The 20,043-nt window shown below is 38.6% G+C and overlaps 1 protein-coding gene across 1 annotated transcript in view; it reads right to left on the bottom strand.

The window, feature by feature from the left end:
• The window catches only part of KATNAL1 (katanin catalytic subunit A1 like 1), a 73,170-nt gene extending 55,763 nt beyond the window's left edge, over positions 1-17,407 (bottom strand). The window contains exons 1-3 of the mRNA XM_007471431.1: positions 17,336-17,407; positions 7,604-7,776; positions 5,639-5,799 (exon numbers count right to left, since the gene is read on the bottom strand). Of these exons, the coding sequence (XP_007471493.1) occupies positions 5,639-5,799; positions 7,604-7,765 (323 nt within the window). The 5' untranslated portion in view covers positions 7,766-7,776; positions 17,336-17,407. The remainder of the gene's footprint in view (positions 1-5,638; positions 5,800-7,603; positions 7,777-17,335) is intronic.
• Between the last annotated feature and the right edge of the window lie 2,636 nt (positions 17,408-20,043).

Below are 20,043 nucleotides of genomic sequence, written 5' to 3'. Positions count from 1 at the left end.
CTGGGCCCATGAGCCATGGCCGCTGAGCCTGCACGTCCAGAGCCTGTGCTCCGCAACGGGAGAGGCCACAACAGTAAGAGGCCCGCGTACCGGTTAAAAAAAAAAAAAAAAGACTGCCCACTTCATGAGACTTGGACATTTAAAAAAACATATTCTCTCTGCCAGAGTTATTCAAAATGTTTCAGAAAACTAAGGATTTATATAGAATGTACAGGAAGGAAAAAAATTCCTTAAGGAATTTTACAAATGAGGCTATGTCATTTTTAAAATTCTGTTAGTCTCTTACTATTTATCTGAAAGAACACTGTAGTCTTTTATTTCAGAGTTGATGATTCACTTTACTTATTACATGCCAGTTACTGTCCTAAACATTAAATTTTCTTCATTAATTCCATGAGGTAGACATCCCCATTTTACAGACACTAAAGCTAATGTTTAGAAGTTAAATAACTTGCACAAGGTCATAAAGCAAAGAGGTGTCAGAAGTAGAATTCAAACTCAGATCTCGTGGGCTCCAGTCAATTGTCTTCCCATTACACCAAGAATACCTAAGGACTATATCCACTTTTCACTATCTCTAGGTGGAAATTTTATTACTTTTGTTTTATACGACCTGTAGAAGAAACAAAATTATAAAAGGAAAAAATTATACAATTTTAACCTCCCATAACTTTTAACCCTAAACTTACAATCTTAATATTTGCTTATTCTATCAGCTCATGCACACATTCTGTGCTACAAACCTGTGTAAAGTTGACTTCATTAACATCTGCCTTACATAGGTATCACTATGATGTTATTACTTGGTGAAGGATCTGTGGATTTGCTTATGTAAAGATTTTATCCTTAAAGTTTAACACTGCTAATCCCATGATACTACTCAAGGTATTAAACAGAATTCCTTCACTAGTAGAACCCTGTGGAGTTGCTGGGTGTTTTTCCATTGTTGTTGATGATATATGTGGAAATGGGAATCTTTTTTCCCCAAGCAATATACAGTCTTACATTTGCTTTTATTAAGGATTTCTGATCCACAGAGAAAAAAAAATACACACAATGGTTACACACAAGGGAAACATTTTTTAAATTTAGTATGAAGGAAGGAGGTTTGGAGAAACATATTCTGGTCCATTCATCTTCCACTTTCATTGAGAATAACGATTAAAACAAGTATAAAAATAAGTCAGATCTGTGCTATGGGCAGTTACAGGAGGCCAAAGAAAAAGAAATAATTGCGCTGGTGTTTCTCTAATGAGGAGAAGTTTTCAGGAAGGTGTTCATCAATGGGAAAATGCCAGCCACATTTTCTATTCAGTCTGAGCCACAGACATTAGATATTAGAGTTATTATCTGTGGCCACTGCCTTCTGAAATACATCATGTGCTCTAGCAATTACGAACAGGTACCTCCTATACTGAAAGTTATTCCCAGGACCAGATGGCTTCACTGGCGAATTCTACCAAACATTTAAAAAAGAATGAATGCCAATCCTTCTTAAACTCTTCCAAAAAACTGAGGAAGAGGGAACACTTCCAAACTCATTTTATGAAGCCAGCATTACTCTGATACCAAAGCCAAATAAGGACACGATGAGAAAAGAAAACTATAGACCAATATCCTCAATGAATATGGAGGCAAAAATTCTCAACAGAATATTAGCAAACCAAATTCAATATTAGCAAACCAAATTCAAATACAACATGACCAAGTGGGATTTATCCTTGGGATGCCAGGGTGGTTCAACATATACAAATCAATAAATATGATACACCACATCAATAGAATAAAAGATAAAAATCATACCATCATCTCAATAGATGAAGAAAAGCATTTGACAAAATACGACACCCTTTCATGATAAAAACCCTCAACAAATTGAAGGAACATACCTCAGCATGATAAAGGCCATATACGACAACAGCTAACATTATACTCAACAGTGAAAAATTGAAAGTTTCTCTTCTTGAACAGAAACAAGATAAGAATGCCCACACTCTCATCACTCTTATTCAGCGTAATACTGGAAGTCCTAGCTAGAGTAATTAGGCAAAACAAAGAAATAAAAGGCATCCAAATTGGAAAGGAATAAGCAAAACTGTCTTTATTTGCAAATGGTATGAGCTTAAATACAGAAAACCCTAAAGACTCAACCAAAAAACCATTGGAAACTAATCAATGAATTCACTAAAGTTGCAGGATGTAAGATCAACATACAAAAATCAGTTGTGCCTCTATACATTAACAACAAAACATCTGAAAAAGAAACAAAATTATCCCATTCACATTGGCATCAAAAACAATAAAGTACTTAGGAATAAATTTAACCAAGTGAAAGATCTGTACAATGAAAATTACCAGACTTTAATGAAAGAAACTGAAGGAAACACAAACAAATGGAAAGATATCCTACATTTATGGATCAGAAGATTAACATTGTTAAAATATCCATACTACCCAAAGCCATCTACAGATTCAACACAATCCATGTCAAACTTCCAACGGCGTTTTTCACAGCACTAGAAAGAAGAATCCTAAAATTTGTATGGAAACACAAAAGACCAAAAATAGCCAAAGCAATCATGAGAAAGAAGAACAAAGCCAGAGGCATCACACTTCCTGATTTCAAACTATACTATTGATACAAAACTACAGTAATTAAAACAGTATAAAAACAGACACATAGACCAGTGGAACAGAATAGAGAGCTCAGAAATAAACCCCTGTCACATAATAGTGACAAGGGAGCCAAGAACACTCAATGGGGGAGAGGATAATCTCTTCAACAAATCCTGTTGAGAAAACTGGATAACCACAGAGGAAAAAATGAACTTGAACCCTTATCTTACAGCACTCACAAAAATGAACTCGAAATGGATTTAAAAGACTTAAAACATAAGGCCCGATACTGCAAAACCCTAGAAGAAAACACAGGAAGGAAGCTCCTTGATATTGGTCTTGGTAATGATCTTTTCAGATGACACCAAAAGCACAAGCAACAAAAGCAAAAATCAACAAATGGGACTACATCAAACTAAAAAGCTCCTGCATAGCAAAAGAAGCAATAAAAATAAATAAATAAAAAGGCAACCTACCAAATGGGAGAAAATATTTGCAAACCATAAATCAGATAGGGGGTTAATATCCAAAATGTTAAGTAAATATATATAAAGAACTCATACAAGTCAATAACAACAACAACAACCCAATTAGAAAACGGGGAGAGGAACTAAACAGACAGTTTTCCAAAGAAGACATCCAAATGACCAACATGTACATGAAACTATGCTAAACATTACTAATCATCAGGGAAACGCAAATCAAAACAACAATGAGACATTACCTCGCATCTGTTGGAATGACTATTATCAAGAAGACAAGGGATAAGGGCTGGCAAGCATGTGGAAAGAAGGGAATCCTTGTGCACTGTTGGTGGGAATGAAAATTGGTTCAGCCACTATGGAAAAGAGTATTAAGGTTCCTCAAAAAATTAAAACTAGAACAATTCCACTCCTGGGTATATAACCGAAAGAAATAAAAACAGGATACTGAAGAGATATATGCATTCCCACATTCCCTGCGGCTTTATTTACAATAACCAAGATACGAAAACAATGTTAAGTGACTACTAACAGATGAATGGATAAAGATGATGTGGTACACATATACTACAATGGAATATTATTCAGCCACGACAAAGAAGGAAACCCTGCCATTTGCAACAACATGGATAAACCCTGAAGGCATTATGCCAAGTGAGTTAAGTCATACAAAGAAGGACTAATGCATGTTACTTATACGTGGAATCTGAAAAAGCCAAACTTGTAAAAACAGCAAGTTGAAGGGTAGTTACCAGGGGCTGGGAGATGGGGGGGTAGGGGCAGGGAGTTGGGAAGACGGTGTTTAACGGTACAAACTTGCAACCAGTAGTTAAATAAGTCCTAGAAATCTAATGCACAGCACAGCGATTAAACACTACAATACTGCATCACATACTTCAGAGTTGCTAAGACACTATATCTTAGTTCCCACCAGAAAAAGAAATGATAACTATGTGATGTGATAGAGGTGTTAGCTAAGGCTACTGTGATAATCCTATCACAATATATAAATATATCAAATCAACAGACTGTACACCTTAAACTTACACAATGCTATGTCAATTATATCTAAATAAAAAGTGTCAGCTTTTAGCTTTAAACAAGAAATGTATTTTTAAATTAATGACTTTCAGGAAAAAACAAGGTATCTATTATACATACATAAAATTTTCAAGTCTGATCCATCAAAATGCCATTATATTTACTCTGGAACTTCCTATGACTCTTGAAACAGTGCATTTTGAGGGGTAACAGTCATCTTAATCCAAAACACCTGAGGGTGGCTACATCTGAGGAAAGCACAATATTATTGTAGACCTTAGAAAAGAATCATCATCTAGTGTTTTTATAATGGGAATCATAAAATTATCTCTAACTCAGTAGAAAAAAATCCTGAAGGGATAAATTAACTACTTTTCACAGTTCTTTAAATGCTTTTAGGAAATTTTAAGAGATCAACAAGCTAAATACATGATCACAGCTACTAACCAAAGGGATATTTATTTTCTGTGATGCAACACTGGCCACAATATACAACTTCACAAAAAAGGGGACTGAAAGCCAGAAAGACCTAAGCTCAGCTCCTGGTGTAGCCTAACTTACAGGTCAAGGTCTCCCAGACCTCGGTTTCTTTACTTGTGGAATTAATGAAGTTACTCATTCAATGTTGGCTGAATGCCTACTATGTGCCAAACACTGTGTGAGCAGTGGAAGTTTGCTATTTGTTATTTGTTTTGAGTAAATAAAACCATGGTCCTTGCCCTTGCAAAACTCCTAACCTTGTCAAGAGACAAAGAAACACAACATAACTAGGATGAACACTGTTACGCAGCGGAAACCAGAAAAGGCTGCAGAGAAGACAAGCAGTTTAGCTGAGACTCGAAGAATGAATATGAGCTGTTTAGATGGGGATTATGGTTATGCCTTGAGGAAGAACAGACTATGCAAACACAGGAAGACAGCAAAGAAGAAGAGAGAGGTTTAATGCAGATGATGCACAGACAGAGCATCAAGGAGATAAACTTCAAGCCTTATTGCCACACTAGGGAATTTGCCCTTTAGGGCAAATTTAGGGAAAGGTTAGGGAACCTTTAGGGAAAGGTTAGGTTCCTTCAACACTAAGATTCAGGAAACTGGCTGTATGCCCAACCAGATGAATCCAATTTGTCCACCATTTCATCTAAAGTTGTTAGTCTTTTAAAGCAAAAAAGCTCTGATGCTGACATTATGAAATCTAAAAGAACCTGCTTAACTGATAAATTTATCAGTTAAACTAAAATTTAGGACTAGCAGTAGACTGCTATTGTTTAGATTACAGTAGTAAAACCTTCCAAAAGCAAGATAGATGACAAATGATATACTTCTGTTCTTTATCAAATACAAACCCTGTAAACACACGTGTGAAAATTATAAATAGGTATTAAATTTACATGCCCCCCAAAACAGTTTTTCATACTTTGTTCAAATAAAGCTTTACTCTCTTCACTCTGAATATTAATTAACTATAGAAGTACCTAAAGAGAATATAAAGTCCCATTTACCTGTGTTCTGCAGGTACAGGGGGCGGCCAAACAGCAGGATCTCTAAATGGTTCATCTTGACAGGACACAGGGAAATCTGGGGGCTTGTCGATTTTAAAACTTTCCAAAGTGCTGACAATACTTTTAACTTGTTCATATTCTTCCAATAATTCCTGCCGAACCTTAAAAAAATAGCCTTTATGCTACAAAATATTTATATAAATTGCAAATAACAAATTGCTATAGAATTCTAGTTTTCTTAATGTCGTTCAAAGTATGCAAAATGAGTAATTAAAACATAGTTTAAAAAAACAACTGTTTAAAGTTACATAGGAGGCCAGGAATTGGTTTGAAGACATACGTGTAATATATATCTTTTCTTAGTGCAAGTCGTTATGTATATTTCAGGAAGAAATTCTTTCTACCAAAGAATGTGATGACCATTAAGACAATTTAAAACAAGAAACTAAGTTAGTAAGAAGTTAACCATTCCCAGAAATCTATAATGTTATGCTAAATACTTTTAATATATTTGTAAGTAGCTTCCTCAAAAACTGTCAGTCAAAATGCTGATAGGAAATCAGCATTTCCTATCCCCAATATCACAAAATACGAAATGCTTGTCGTGAGCATATGAAAGCCTGAAGTGGTGTAATACTGATACTAAGAATTACCCATTTCCAATTTAAATTCTGCCTCACCAAAGTCTGAATTCTTTTCGCCTTGTTTAAAATCTTTCAAGTCCTGCCTAAAGTTTATTTTGAGCTCAAAGGCAAGATTTTTCCCATATTTAAAAAACTTCACTGAGCACCAACTATGTGGAAATTCTCATGTTTTCAAACTTTGAGCCCAAACTAATTTTCAAAGACAGATAATAGATTGAAAATTACATTTATAAATTAATTTTAACAATTTTAATTTTCTTAACCAGAAAGCACACTTTCCTATAAAGCAGAGCATAAGAAACTTTCCCTTAACTCTATCTCAAATAATATATAGAACGGAACATATAAACGAGTCACAGAATCAAAGAAAAATCTAAATTCAACTAATATATGCAATTATATGCTACACTTAGAGAAATGAAATTTCAGAACCTAATGCAAAGAAACATAGAAGAAGTACCAGAACAGAAATGGTCACTATTTAACACAATTAAGAACAGGTCAAAAATATTTCCATGCTAGATTAATAAACAACTCTTGCCTGGGGCTAGGATGCAGGATAGAACACAACGAAAAATTTTAACTTGAGTTAAAGCGAGTGTATTGTTCTCACTCAACATAATTTGGTTAACACTTAAGTTGGAAAATAAGCCAAATTTACCCTGAAAACTTAGTAAAACATCAATTTCTGACCAGTGGAAAACTTAAAAGAAACACTTGAAAGGCATTAGCACATAAATGAAACTTCAAAGAAATGCCTGACTTTGTACTTTTAATTTTAAAAGGATTTTAAGTTTTAAGAGTAAGTGGGGAAATTCTAATTCAAGTTTTTATTAACTGTAATATTACATAACCAAGTTGTATAGTCAAGAGACACAGCAAATATATTAGTGTTTTTTATTAGATTACTGACTCCTTTGTATTTATAAGGAGTCTTTCAAAAGAAGAGGAAATCTTCTTAAAGGAAAAGTTTTATGAAATGAGTCAAAATTACATGTAAAATGAAAGGGGAAAGGTAGAAATACCTTATTTCAAAAATTTGTAATCACACACAATTAGTCAACTGATCAGGAAAAAGAATTAAAAGTAGATTCAATTTGAATTAAATATCTTCAAAATATGTCTCATAAAATATATTATCAAAAGTATATAAAATATTAACTGGGAAAGACAAAATTATTCAGAGTACATTTTAAATATATTTCAGTATTCAGACAAATAAGAGCTATTTACAAAAATCTCAAACTAATTTTCTAACTCTTATCTTTCAAGTATAACAGACCACTGCCCTCATTCACTGAATACTTGAACGTGATCTTACCTGCTGCCATTTGCCTTTGACAGCTGGGTCTCTGATTGACTGGCAATGTCTCTGAATCTGCTGTATCACCCCCTGGTAATATACCATTGAGGAGTCATAATTTCCAAGAAGTGCATATTCTCTTCCTTTCTTTGCATTGTCACAAATCTCAGCCAAATTCATCTTTCAGAGACCTAAACATAAAATATGACTTTTAATTAAGTTTTCAGTACCGACTTTAAAGCATTTCTTATTACGATTTAAAAGATCTGCGTAAAACTACTTTGAAAGTCAAAATGGTTCTCTCACTCTTTGAGGTTATCTGAATGCATCTTATAATACTGAACAAAATTCCCAATTTTGGAAATACAAAGGAGATCACAAAAGAACACACAAAGAGATACTAAGGAGACAAATTACACAGCTCTGAACTATCGATTTATGTTACAGGTACATAAATTAGACACTAGTTCTCCTTGCTCATTTATAATTACTACACGCTGCAATAATAGTAAAGATGAGCTTGCTTTATTTTAGTCCACCTATTCTCGACAATGTAAAAATAAATATATGAATATCTCACATTTTCCAGTGACATCAATTAAAACTGCAGAAACTATTTCTCACTAAAACTATTTGGCCCCAAAAACAAAAAGTTAAGGAACTTTTTGACTTAAGGAACACATTTTAAAAGAACAGCCTATAGTTGTCCATGCATCGTTTGTATACATTTAATTGTTCCATACAATTTAAATCTAAGCAAAAACCTGTGAATTAAACTACCTGAGCTCTTTTTTGCTCCTCATGTTGTAATCTTCTATGACCTTGTCATTTGTAGCTTTTTGTCTGTGCAAATAACTATCATTAATCTTTCCCCTTCTATAAGATGCTAGGAGAAAATATCTGAACCTCTGGTTTCCACCAAAGCCCTCCAGCCCAGTAATTCTGGCTTTTCTTCCAGGCTTCTCTAAAGTCTCCCAAGATCATCCAAGGCTTCTAAGCAAAGCTGCTTTCCACCGAAAACTACCAAGAGTAGGAAGTCCAGAGATACAGGAGAATGACATCTTGGGAAAGAGGCCAAATTGACCTCTTGGGAAAGAGTCCAAATTGACCTACTCTTATTTCCTGGAACAGTAAACCAATGAATACACTTGGTAGAGAAAAATCAAAGTATTTCTCCATGCCTTCCTCAGGGAATTAAATTTTGATGTGGGTAGCTTGGCCCTTCCTCTCTACTTCTTATCTATTCTTAAGGGGCTCAAAAACTCTTCCTCAAAATTAACTGTCTCTAGTTCTAGTCATTTCAGCTGACTCCAGTACATTTTTGAGAATAAAATTGCTTCCTTTATGTGTTTTGGCATATTATTTGCCCCTTCTCCAGGCATCGGTTCCTTGAAGGCAGCATCTATGTTACTTGAGAATCACACTGCAGCAAACAGTACACTACTGTTACACAGTAAGAAATTTCAACATTCAGTAGATCTACCCACAGAAAATAGGACAACCACGGAAAGCCTCCTCTTCAAATGAGAACAATTCTTCAAATTAGTCACTGTGAGACAAAAGCATTAATTCTGCTAATATGTACAGGCACACAAATATGCAGACTGAAGATATCTCGATGGAAAGCAGGGGTCAGCCAACTTTTTCTGTAAAGGGCCAGAGAGTAAATATTTTTAGCTTTGAGGGGCAATGGGCAAAATCGAGGATATTATGTAAGTACTTATATAATGAGACAAAAATGTCCACAATTTTTATCGACAAAATTCAAAATATTATAGTAGTAATAGTTGAGTACAACTTTTTGCAAAACAGGTCTACTAATAAGAATGGAACTCTTTTGTAGGGGGATATTTCATGTAGTTCAGATTCAAAGTTACTGTGCCCTATCACCAAAATCAATTGCAAATGTTCGTATGTTAATGCTGCTCTTTAATAATACTTATGCATTTCATGTTTAAAAGTGTCTTTTTACCCAGATAGGTACTGTCACATAATGATATCAAATCACAAGCATATGATTTCATCCAGCACATTCACTGTTTGGAAAGCATTTAAAGATTTTATTCTTCTCTTGATAATGTCTTTTAGCATGTCATTACATTGCGTGTTAATCACTTCCAATTGAAGGGTAAGTGGAAGTATCTCAATTACACAGTTAAATGGATTTCATAATATGGAAATTTCCTTTGCACTTGCATTAAAGTAGTCTGAGCTCAAAAAAATATAATGAAAATCTGGGTGGGAATGGAGATCTCACTTCTTTGCTTTAACTTTTGACAGCAAGGAAAGCTATATAAAATAGCTTGGTATTACTTGTGATTCAAACATTAGTTGGCATTGAAATAACTTTTAGTTTTGCATATAAGCACTGTTTGGTTCTGTAATTTTCAGTTGATTCATAAAGAAACATTATCAAGTCTGCAGTCAAACTGATTTCCAAAGCCATTCAGTGTTCAGTAATAGTGGGTGAGAGCAGTTCCTCTCATTCAGAAAAATTTCAAACCAGCCCTTAGCTCAAACGATTACAGTAGAACTTTACCACTACAAGCTACCAAACTGCTGTGTGGCAGGGGCAAGTCTATTTCTGACAAAAATTCATGGAACTGACAATGGCTAAGTCCTCAAGAGGAACACTCGAGTCTTAAGACACTAATGGCTCCTTACTACATGATAGATTCAAATATTCTCTGCAAAACACCTGCTGATAAAAAAAAAACAGTGAAGGGCTTCCCTGGTGGCACAGTGGTTAAGAATCCACCTGCCAATGCAGGGGACACGGGTTCGAGCCCTGGTCCGGGAAGATCCCACAAGGCACAGAGCAACTAAGCCTGTGCACCACAACTACTGAGCCTGTGCTCTAGACCCCACGAGCCACAACTACTGAGCCAGCGTGCTGCAACTACTGAAGCCTATGCACCTACAGCCCGTGCTCCGCAACAAGAGAAGCCACCGCAATGAGAAGTCCATGCGCCGCAATGAAGAGGAGCCCCTGCTCACCGCAACTAGAGAAAGCCCGTGCGCAGCAACGAAGACCCAACACAGCCAAAAATAAATAAAATAAAAAATAAATAAATTTTTAAAAAACAGTGAAGAGCCAACAACTTGAACCATGCTACACTTTCACAGCTTTGTAACTTTGTTCACCTAAGCCTTTTTCTGTTCTACACATATTTTTTCCACCCCGAGTTTCAACACATCTTAACAGATTCCACTTCAGGTTGTACAGAATTCGTGTTTTCTTAACTTTTTATAAGTATTCCTATCTGTAGCTATTCCACAAATACTATTCATTAAATGTAATTTTTCAGTAGCATTGACTTCTCAAATAAACACTTAGGCTGTTTTGGTAACATCTGTCAATTCATCACCAGCCAAGGAAAACCAATCAAAATCATTTGCCTTGTTTTATTTAATTGATTATTGATGCCCTCAACTCTTGTAGCAACTGGTCTCACCAGAAGGCTAATAGTCATAAGCAAGTTTATTTTCTCCAGACACATTTCTTTGGCTGCTACAATCAAACAAGATTTACTTAAATTACCATTGGTAAATGACTTCCTTGTTTGGCCAACAAATGAGACACTCAGAAACTTACTCTGGGTGCAGCCTGATTTTCGTGTTTTAATTTTGTGAAGAAATTCTGCTTAAAAAGATATTCCTTTTTAAGTTTTCTAACCACTGCTTTCCTATGAATTGGGAATACCATGACGAGTGATTAGTCTGGTAATGTCAGTGTAAATTGTATGTCTTTAGCACAGCTATAGTGTCATTGCATAATAATCAAAATGCTTTGTCATTTAGTTCGATATTCTACACTCCACTGTGCTTTAAAAGTATAAATATGTCAAGTCCATTTTTCTCATCTTTTCTTGTTTTGACATGATGGGAATCCGCTGACAATAAATGAAGTAAAATGTCACAGTACAGTGATATATGCAGGGCACGTGAAACACTGTGATTATAGTGCACACCAAGCAGCAGTGCAAAGCAATGAAAACATCACAAAGTCTCTACTCCAACTACTGAACTCTGCACAAAAGAAGCCATAAACAATATGTAAACAAATGAGTGTGGCTGTGTTCCGATAAAACTTTATTTACAGACACTGATATCTGAATTTCATTTATTTTCACTTCACAGAACACTATTCTTCTTTTGACTTCTTTAACCATTAAAAAAAAACGAAAATAACATTCTAAGTTCATGGGCCATACAAAAATAAGGAGCAGACTGAATTTGGCCCCCAGACTATAGTTTGCCAACTCCTGCTTTCAGCTTGTCACAAGACTCTAGGAAAATAAACACATATTAACCCAAAAGAAGTAGAAGGAAGAACATAATAAGGTTAAGAGCAAAAATTAATAAAATAGAACAGAAAAAAAAAAAAGAAATTTCTATGTAGCCAAAAGCTAGTTCTTTGGAAAGATCATTAAAAATGATTAAACCTCTAGTATTACTGACCAAGAAAGGGAGAGAGAAAACACAAATTACCAAAATCAGAAATGATGGAGGGGTTATCACTACAAACTTTAGAGCTATTAAAAGGCAAAAGAGGGCTTAATGAAATGGACAAGTTCTATGAAAGTCACAACATACCAAAGCTATTTCTCAAGAAGAAACAGAGTAATTAATCTGAATAGCCCTCTGTCAATCAATGAAATTCAATTTGTAATTTAAAATCTTTCCACCAAAATAAACCCCCCAAAACAAACAAAAAAACCCCAAAACACTCCAAATCCAAAAGGTTTCACAAGTGAATTCTCTCAAGTACTCAGGGAAAAAATAAACCAATTCCAAACAAACTCTCTCAGAAAAAGGAAGAGGTGGAAAAACCTCCAACTCATATTTTAAGGCCAGCTTTACCCTGATACCAAAACCAGACATTATAAGAAATTTACCTACCAGTATCCCTCAGGAACACGAATACAAAAATATTTAAATTTTAGCTAATCAAATCCAGTTTATAAAAAGGATAACACATTATGACCAAGTGGGGTTTATACAAAAAATTCAAGGTGGTTTCTATTAAAAAACCAATCAGTATAATTTTTTTTTTTTTTGCGGTACACGGGCCTCTCACTGTTGTGGCCTCTCCCGTTGCAGAGCACAGGCTCCGGACGCACAGGCTCAGCGGCCATGGCTCACGGGCCCCGCCGCTCCGCGGCATGTGGGATCTTCCCGGACCGGGGCACGAACCCGCGTCCCCTGCATCCGCAGGCGGACTCTCAACCACCGCGCCACCAGGGAAGCCCGATGAATCTTTTTATATAGATCAAATTATCATTTTGTAATGTAACTACTACCTGATCTACCTGCTTAATATGGTCAAGTAAAGTCACAGAACATGGCCTTTTGTCAAAGAGAACTGACAATCCTGCCATGTTGTTGGTAAGGAAGGGGGAGAAGGGGGAGAGAAAGGCCTTCGGTTACGGAGCACGTCAGGTTTTCCTCCGTTAAACTGTCTCATCTTCCCCAAAATCTTACAGATAGCATTAACATCTTTTCTGAGTGGGGCGCAGGTCTGGAAACATGCACATGATCACATGGAAAATAAGCTGTAGTTCCGGAAGCAGACAACAGATCTATCTGACCCCTCCCGCTGCACCACACTCAGGAAATGATCCTTGGAGAAATGTTCTCTGTAAAAGAATATCACTGTATATGTTGAGAAAATAAAGTATTGATCCAAAAGATCTGTAAGGGCCTTTCTAGTTTTAGTGTGATATTTATACAAATAGACAGCAATTATCAGTTTAAATGAATAAATCTAAAGTTACTGAGGAATGGTCCAATCATAAGTTCTTGGCCTGAATTCTCTTCTCTTCAGGAACACATCAGGATATTGGTTTCCTCACTATTTTAAGCTTCCCCTTAGTAAACCAATCAAATTTTAAGGAAAAAAAAAAATTGCACCACCTGGTGTTTTGCTGTCATCTAATCAATGAAACAATTCTTACTTGTCCTAGCTCAGGTCCCCTTCCACAGTGGCTATTTCAAATCTCCACTATTCTCCTTTCCTAACCCCAATCTCATCTCTCATCAATTGACGTTTACTTCTATCCACCTCTTAGGGGCCATAAGCTTTGAACTCTCACCTTTTACCACCCAACCTATAAATACCTGTATCTATTCGCATCTCTTCCTTTTTCAGAGCTTCTCCCCTCCTATCAACACTAGCATGCTGCCTAGTAACACAGCTAGAACTTAGTTGCTGCTTATGAAACATACCAAATTAATTCTAGCTTAATTCTTCCACCCTGCTCATCCCATCCTTTCCTACTTTCTCAGGGATCTCGATCAGCTCTCTCCTCGCTCTTCGTTGCCTACATTGTCACACATTTCCTCTTTATTGGCTCTTTCCTTAATAGCTTGTCATCAATCTTTAAAAAAAAAAACAACCTATAAACCTCTTTTAGTTTGCCTCAACTCTTTTTCTTCACAGTCAAGCTTCTTTAAAAAGAAGTGTGACTGGAAATTTTATGTTAAGGAAGTACCGGTGAATTTTTTAAGTAGGCAATACTACAGTTCTATTTTTTTTTTTAAAGAATCCTTAATTTTCAAAGATACATAATGAAATAATTACAGATAAAAAGATATGATATCTGAGTCTAGCTTTAAAATAATCCATGGGACTTCCCTGTGGTGCAGTGGTTAAGAATCCGCCTGCCAATGCAGGGGACACCATTCGATCCCTGATCTGGGAAGACCCCCACATGCCGCGGAGCAACTAAGCCCGTGCGCCACAACTCCTGAAGCCCGCGCACCTAGAGCCCGTGCTCCGCAACAAGAGAAGCCACCGCAATGAGAAGCCCACGCACCACAACGAAGAGTAGCCCCGCTCACTGCAACTAGAGAAAGCCCGCGCGCAGCAACGAACACCCAACGCAGCCAAAAATAAAAATTAATTAATTAAACAAGAAATAAAAAAAATTATCCAACTGTGGGCAAAGATTATAGACGAAACAAAACTGGTCATGTGTTCATTCTCCAAGCTAGGTGATGGCTACATGGGGCTCATTATCCTGTTTTCTTTTGTATATGTATTAATTACGGAAACTCTTTTCAAGTAGCCTATGGCCAGATCCCTCTTCTTCATTTTTGCAAAGTTTCGAAATGATGTGCAGTCACCAAATCCATTGGACACATTTCAATCTCGGCCTTACTCACCCTCTCCGAGGCACCTGGACCACTCCCTCCCTGCTTCCTACTTTCCTCTCCTTCGTCATTTGTTATGATGCTTTCTGCATCTTCTCCTTGCTCTCTGCCTCCTGACCTCTCAGCCTCATCTGTGGGCTCCCACTTCCTTTCAAACACACCCGCCTCTCCCCAGAAACTCAACCCCCCTGTAAATGCTGCTGTTTCCCAAGAGTTCCACATCCAAACCTCTTCTTTTTTTCATAGCTACACATTCCTCCTACGTGAGCTGGTCCATTCTCTCCTGTAACTACTTATCTACAAGTAAACCTCTACCTCTGAGCTCTGTCTGGAACTCTGGATACAAATGCCTCCTTCCCTGAATATCCTACAGGAACCTTGAACAAATACTCAAAAGTAAACCGATTTATCTTTATCTTTTGCCCCCGATAAAAACCTGTTCCTCCTCGTCTCAATCAGTGGTTTCACTATCCCATCAGTCATCCTAACCAGAAAACTAAGAATCATTTGTCTTAGGATTCCAAATCTTTCTAGCCCCCAACATCCAAACTCTTATCAAGTCATATCAATTTTACCTCTTCAATACTCCTGCAATCCATCTCTTCCCATAACTCCGACTGCTTACTTTAGGCTCTTTTCCTTACTGGACTTTTTTTTTTTTTCCCCTAAAACTGGTTTTCCTATCACCACTCTCCTGGATCCATTCTCCACACTGCAGCCGGAGGTCCTTCTAAAATCCAAACGCAATAAATGGCACTATTCCATCAGAAATTCTTCAACAGTCACCCCACGTTGAGGAAAAAATTCTAAACGCCTTGTCGTGGTACCAAGTACTTCGAGACTGGGTCTCTCCCACTACATTGCAAGTATTCTGGGATTTAGTCATCAGAATGACCTAGGGTTCCGCAAACACAAAACACTCCAATTTTTCCTCTGCTTTTGTAATGCCATTTGCCTAGAATGACTCTCCTCAGCCTCTCTCCAATAAAAGCTTAAGCAACTTTCCTAACACAAGTCAAATGTCACATCATTCTGGAGGCTTCTCCTAATCTCCCTAGACAGAGTCAGTATCTTTCTTCCAAAGGGTGTGGAGAACGGCATGAGTGGTTGAGATCATGACTGAGATGAGCAAGACCCACTTGGGTTGAAATCCCAGGTTCACATCTTATCAGCTATGACTTTAGGCAAGGTCTCTAAGGCCGTTTCCTCATCTCTAGATAACAGCAGCGGCTTCACAGGATTGCTGTGAGGATTAAATAAGGGGTTGCATGCAAAATATGCCAAAGAGTACCTCCCACAGAGTTAAGTATTCAATACACGTCACTGTGATATTACCACGTATTCCCACTCGAGGCTCACAGCAACTTGCACCTCTCTCCCACACTACTGTGATGACACGAATGTGTGCCCACGCAGGACACAGACTATAATCTATCATCTCTTAATTCCCACCACCTGGCATATATTGCCTGGCACATAATAGGTCCTTTAACAAATCTTGAATGAATGAATAAACAAATCTTGAATGAATAAATATTTCAAATCCTTATACTGTATACCATAAGGTCTTCATTTTTTTCTAGTGGTCTCACTAAACCTACTTTTAATCTCCTCCTATGAAACTGCTACTTTAAGTATAGTTTACAGAGGCCAACTTCATTTAATGGAAATAAAAGGAATTTTATAGTGGCCTTATGTTGTTGTTTTAAAACATACACACACAAAGTAAGCCCACAATACATCAATAATTTCCCAACATACCACTGTAAAATGCCAAATTTCTAGGATGATATTCTACCTATCGAAAAATGTTAAAGGCTAGACAAGGCAGGTTTTCTAAATCTGTGTCAGCTTCCTTACCGCCAGGGCCTGAGCAAACTTCAGGCGCTAAGGTGTATTCCAGAGCATTAAAAAAAAGAAAGAAAGAAAGAACATGGCGCTTTTCATTCTGAAAAATGGTCCTGAGAAATTCTGAAAAATGTTATAAAAAGTAAAATAATTATTACTACCCACTGCTAAAAAAAATGAAATAAAAAGACAAGTCTGTATTTCAAAAACATTAGTGATTTAAAGTTGAACGGAGGTTTCAAATAGAATCAAAATATGTGTCGGCAGTGTTCAGGCTAGTAGGCAGGGGTGGATCTTGACCCTCAATAAATAAAATGCAAAACGCAAAACGGTAAAAATATCAGATACTACCATAGAGCAGCACGGTATCTTTTCTCTACGTCTACACTTAACCTTTAAACATTAATGCCCTTTGAGTAATTATTAATCAATGGGTTTAATTAATGCAAACACCTCCTACTTCAGAACAAATCTGATCAAATACCTAGAAATAAAGGAGGGAATCAGGGAAAAGGAGAAACGCCTGTTAAAATATAGTTTTTCGGGTCTCCCATCAAACGTGTGCCATACATACGGTTCTGCACCGAGAGGCAGCAACCTGAGGGGGAGAGGCGCCGAAGGCCCGAGGCCCTGCAGCCTGGGCGGCCGCTCCTCCCAGAGACTACGCGGGGCGGTGGCCGGGCCGGGGTGGGGCCAGTGCTGCAACCGGGGCGGGCCAAATGGCGGGGCGGAAAGCCCGAGTCTCACCTCCACTTCCCCTTCCCAGCGCTCAGAACCCAATTCCGCGACCACCCCAGAACCCCCCTCAACACAAAGAGAAAGACTGTCTCTCCCCGCTCGGCTCAAAGTTTATCGGTCTTTCCCAGCTGTCGGGGACGCCGGGCTTTGTAGTTCTCCCGTCCAGGCCGCCCCGCCAAGGCCGCTAGCCCAAGGAGCCACTGAACTACAATCCCCATCATGCCATGCGCTCCCGCGGCTCTCCCCTTCCCGCACGGCACGCACTGCCTCCCCCGCCGCGCACGGCCCCCGCCTCTCCCGCGGCGGGAGCAGGGGTGGGGCTGTCAAACTGGATAGCCCACCACCGGCTCTGTAGCTGGCGCCCGTCTCCTTCGGATTCATTACCTAGGTGCCGCAGGTCGACCGACCGTTTTGCTGCGGTCCAGGTGGGGTGGGGGTGGGGCATAGGCCGCCGCCGCCGCGGAGTCCGTTATTTCGCGACGTGCGTGTAGAGGCGGCGGCGGCGGCGTACGGTTGCCATGGCAGCCGTGGGCCTGTAGGGCGTGGGGCTCGAAGTCAGCTCTGGGGAGGAGCCCGGGAGCCCACCCAGGTGCCGGGGCAGGGAGGCACTACAGTGTGCCTAGGAGCGGAGGGAGACGGTGGCATTGAGGGGGACGGGGGACGAATTGAACTCCGGTGCTGCCGATGAGCCCTGCGCGGCAGCGTCCAATCCCCGTGGCAGGACGCGTGTCCGTTCTCTCGGCGAGCGCGTCGAGCCTGCTGTATTCTGAGAGGATGCCTGTGGCGTCAGAGGAAGGAGCGGCGCCAGGCTCTTTAAAGGTCGCTGGTCCAGCCCTTCCCTCGCCGCCTATCCTGGCATCCCCGAGGGCCCTGCCTCGAGGCACGTTTGGAACCTAAGTCACCTCTTTTGAGTTTTTTCACCAGTAAAACCGAATTTGCAACCTCTCACACCTCCTTTCTGCCATTTTCTGTGTAGGATAGAAACGAATCATTTAGGAAAGTGTAATGCATGCGGTCTTTAGGATTATTCGGGAGGCTTGAGAATTTGCAAATGGTATTGATTTCACTTGAACATTGATCTATAATATTTCTTAAATAATCGTATGTGGGCTGGCCATGACCCGTCTCAGAGATGCCGTGAGTCTAAAACCCACTTCTTCGTTCACGCCCTGCCGCTACACTGGGTGGCTGATAACCAGGGGCAACTTAATTGGTCTGATGCTCAACGTTTTAATCTGCAAAATGGAGGTAAGAGCCATTTCACAGTGCTCGTGAGAAATAAAAGCACTGATGCTGATGAAGCATTCTAAAACAAAGCCTGGCATTCAACAGTAACTTTTAAATATTCTTTGATCCATCGTGATAAGAGCCAGAAGGGTGGGTGCCTGGAGGTGAGGGTGTGGTTTGACTGAAGAGGGAATTTTTCTGTAGTGATAGAAAAGCTCTATATCTTGCTTAGATTTGGGTTCCAAGGGTATATGCATTTGTCAAAACTCATGAAATGCTACACTTGAGATTTGTACATTTCACTGTAGGTAAATTTACCTCAAAAAAAGAACATTAAAATAGCAGCTATTATTATTAGAGCTGTAGACTCTAATAGAGACCACAGACATATTCTAGGTCCAATCTCCAGCATATGCAGGTGAGGAAAATGAGGCATACAGATTTAAGTAAATGGAGGAGGAAGGAGGCATTACTGACCATGTCATTTTCTAGTAATAAAAGCCTCTTGAGAATTTATGATTGAAAATAGCAAGCTGCTGTGTGTCATCAGTTTTCAGTCGGGGTCACCTTGTCCATAGAGATTTTGTGGAAGGCCAGTGTTCTCTCCAAGACTGCATATTCCTTGGGGGCTTACAATTTCAGGGTCACTTCTGGCTCTGAGCTCTTGTTTTCTCTAAATAGTTAGACTGCCTCACATCTCACCTCCTGCAACGCTTTTTTCTCCTGCTGACACACAATGTGGAAAGCAGACTTTTTTCTTTGGTTGTTCGTATAGCAGACTCTTCTGAAGGTTTGGAGCAACCAGAGCGTTCTGAATGAAAGGTGCAAATAACCTAAAATTATAATTCCCTGCTCTTAAAAGTCCTTCAGTATCCCAGCGGCCTTGGTATCCACCGACCCCCATCCTCTTTTAGTATGAACCACAGCTTCCCACTCTCCATCATCTCTGTGGTCCCATCCCTCCCCTCCTATTTTCTCTCCTTATATAGTACTTTTACTTATCTCTGTCTCCGAATCTATACTTAGGGTCACCTTCCATTCCTAAACTGTTTATCAAAGTATTTTCCTACACACAAAAAAGTGCCTTGCCAAGAGAAACTGTAATGCCAGCTACTAAAGTAATTGTCTTCACCCCAGAATATTTCTGCATATTCTATTTGACTCAGCCCACAGTATAGTTACTCAATAAGTAAGCAGCTTATGCACATGACGTGTTTAGGCGACCTACAGAGTGGATTCAATTATGAGAACTATTTAGTATAAGTTAGGAAGCAGTTGATAGTAGCTAGAATCTGATGTCCAAGAGAAAGAAAAGAAACCAAAATCTTCGTGATCACAGCTTATATTGTGCAGAAGAAATGACAGCATTCAAACAAGAAAATCCAAACAAAACCTGAGTATGAAGCAATCACAGAAGCAACACTCGGACCTGTCACCTCTAGCAATTTGGTCACAACTGTGCATATATTTTAAGGCTATAAATAGACTCT

The sequence above is a fragment of the Lipotes vexillifer genome, unplaced genomic scaffold, assembly GCF_000442215.2.
Source record: "Lipotes vexillifer unplaced genomic scaffold, Lipotes_vexillifer_v1.1 scaffold543, whole genome shotgun sequence".
NCBI classification, from domain to species: domain Eukaryota; kingdom Metazoa; phylum Chordata; class Mammalia; order Artiodactyla; family Lipotidae; genus Lipotes; species Lipotes vexillifer.
Note: the sequence above shows the minus strand (reverse complement) of the source record. Positions and strands in the feature narration are given on the sequence as shown.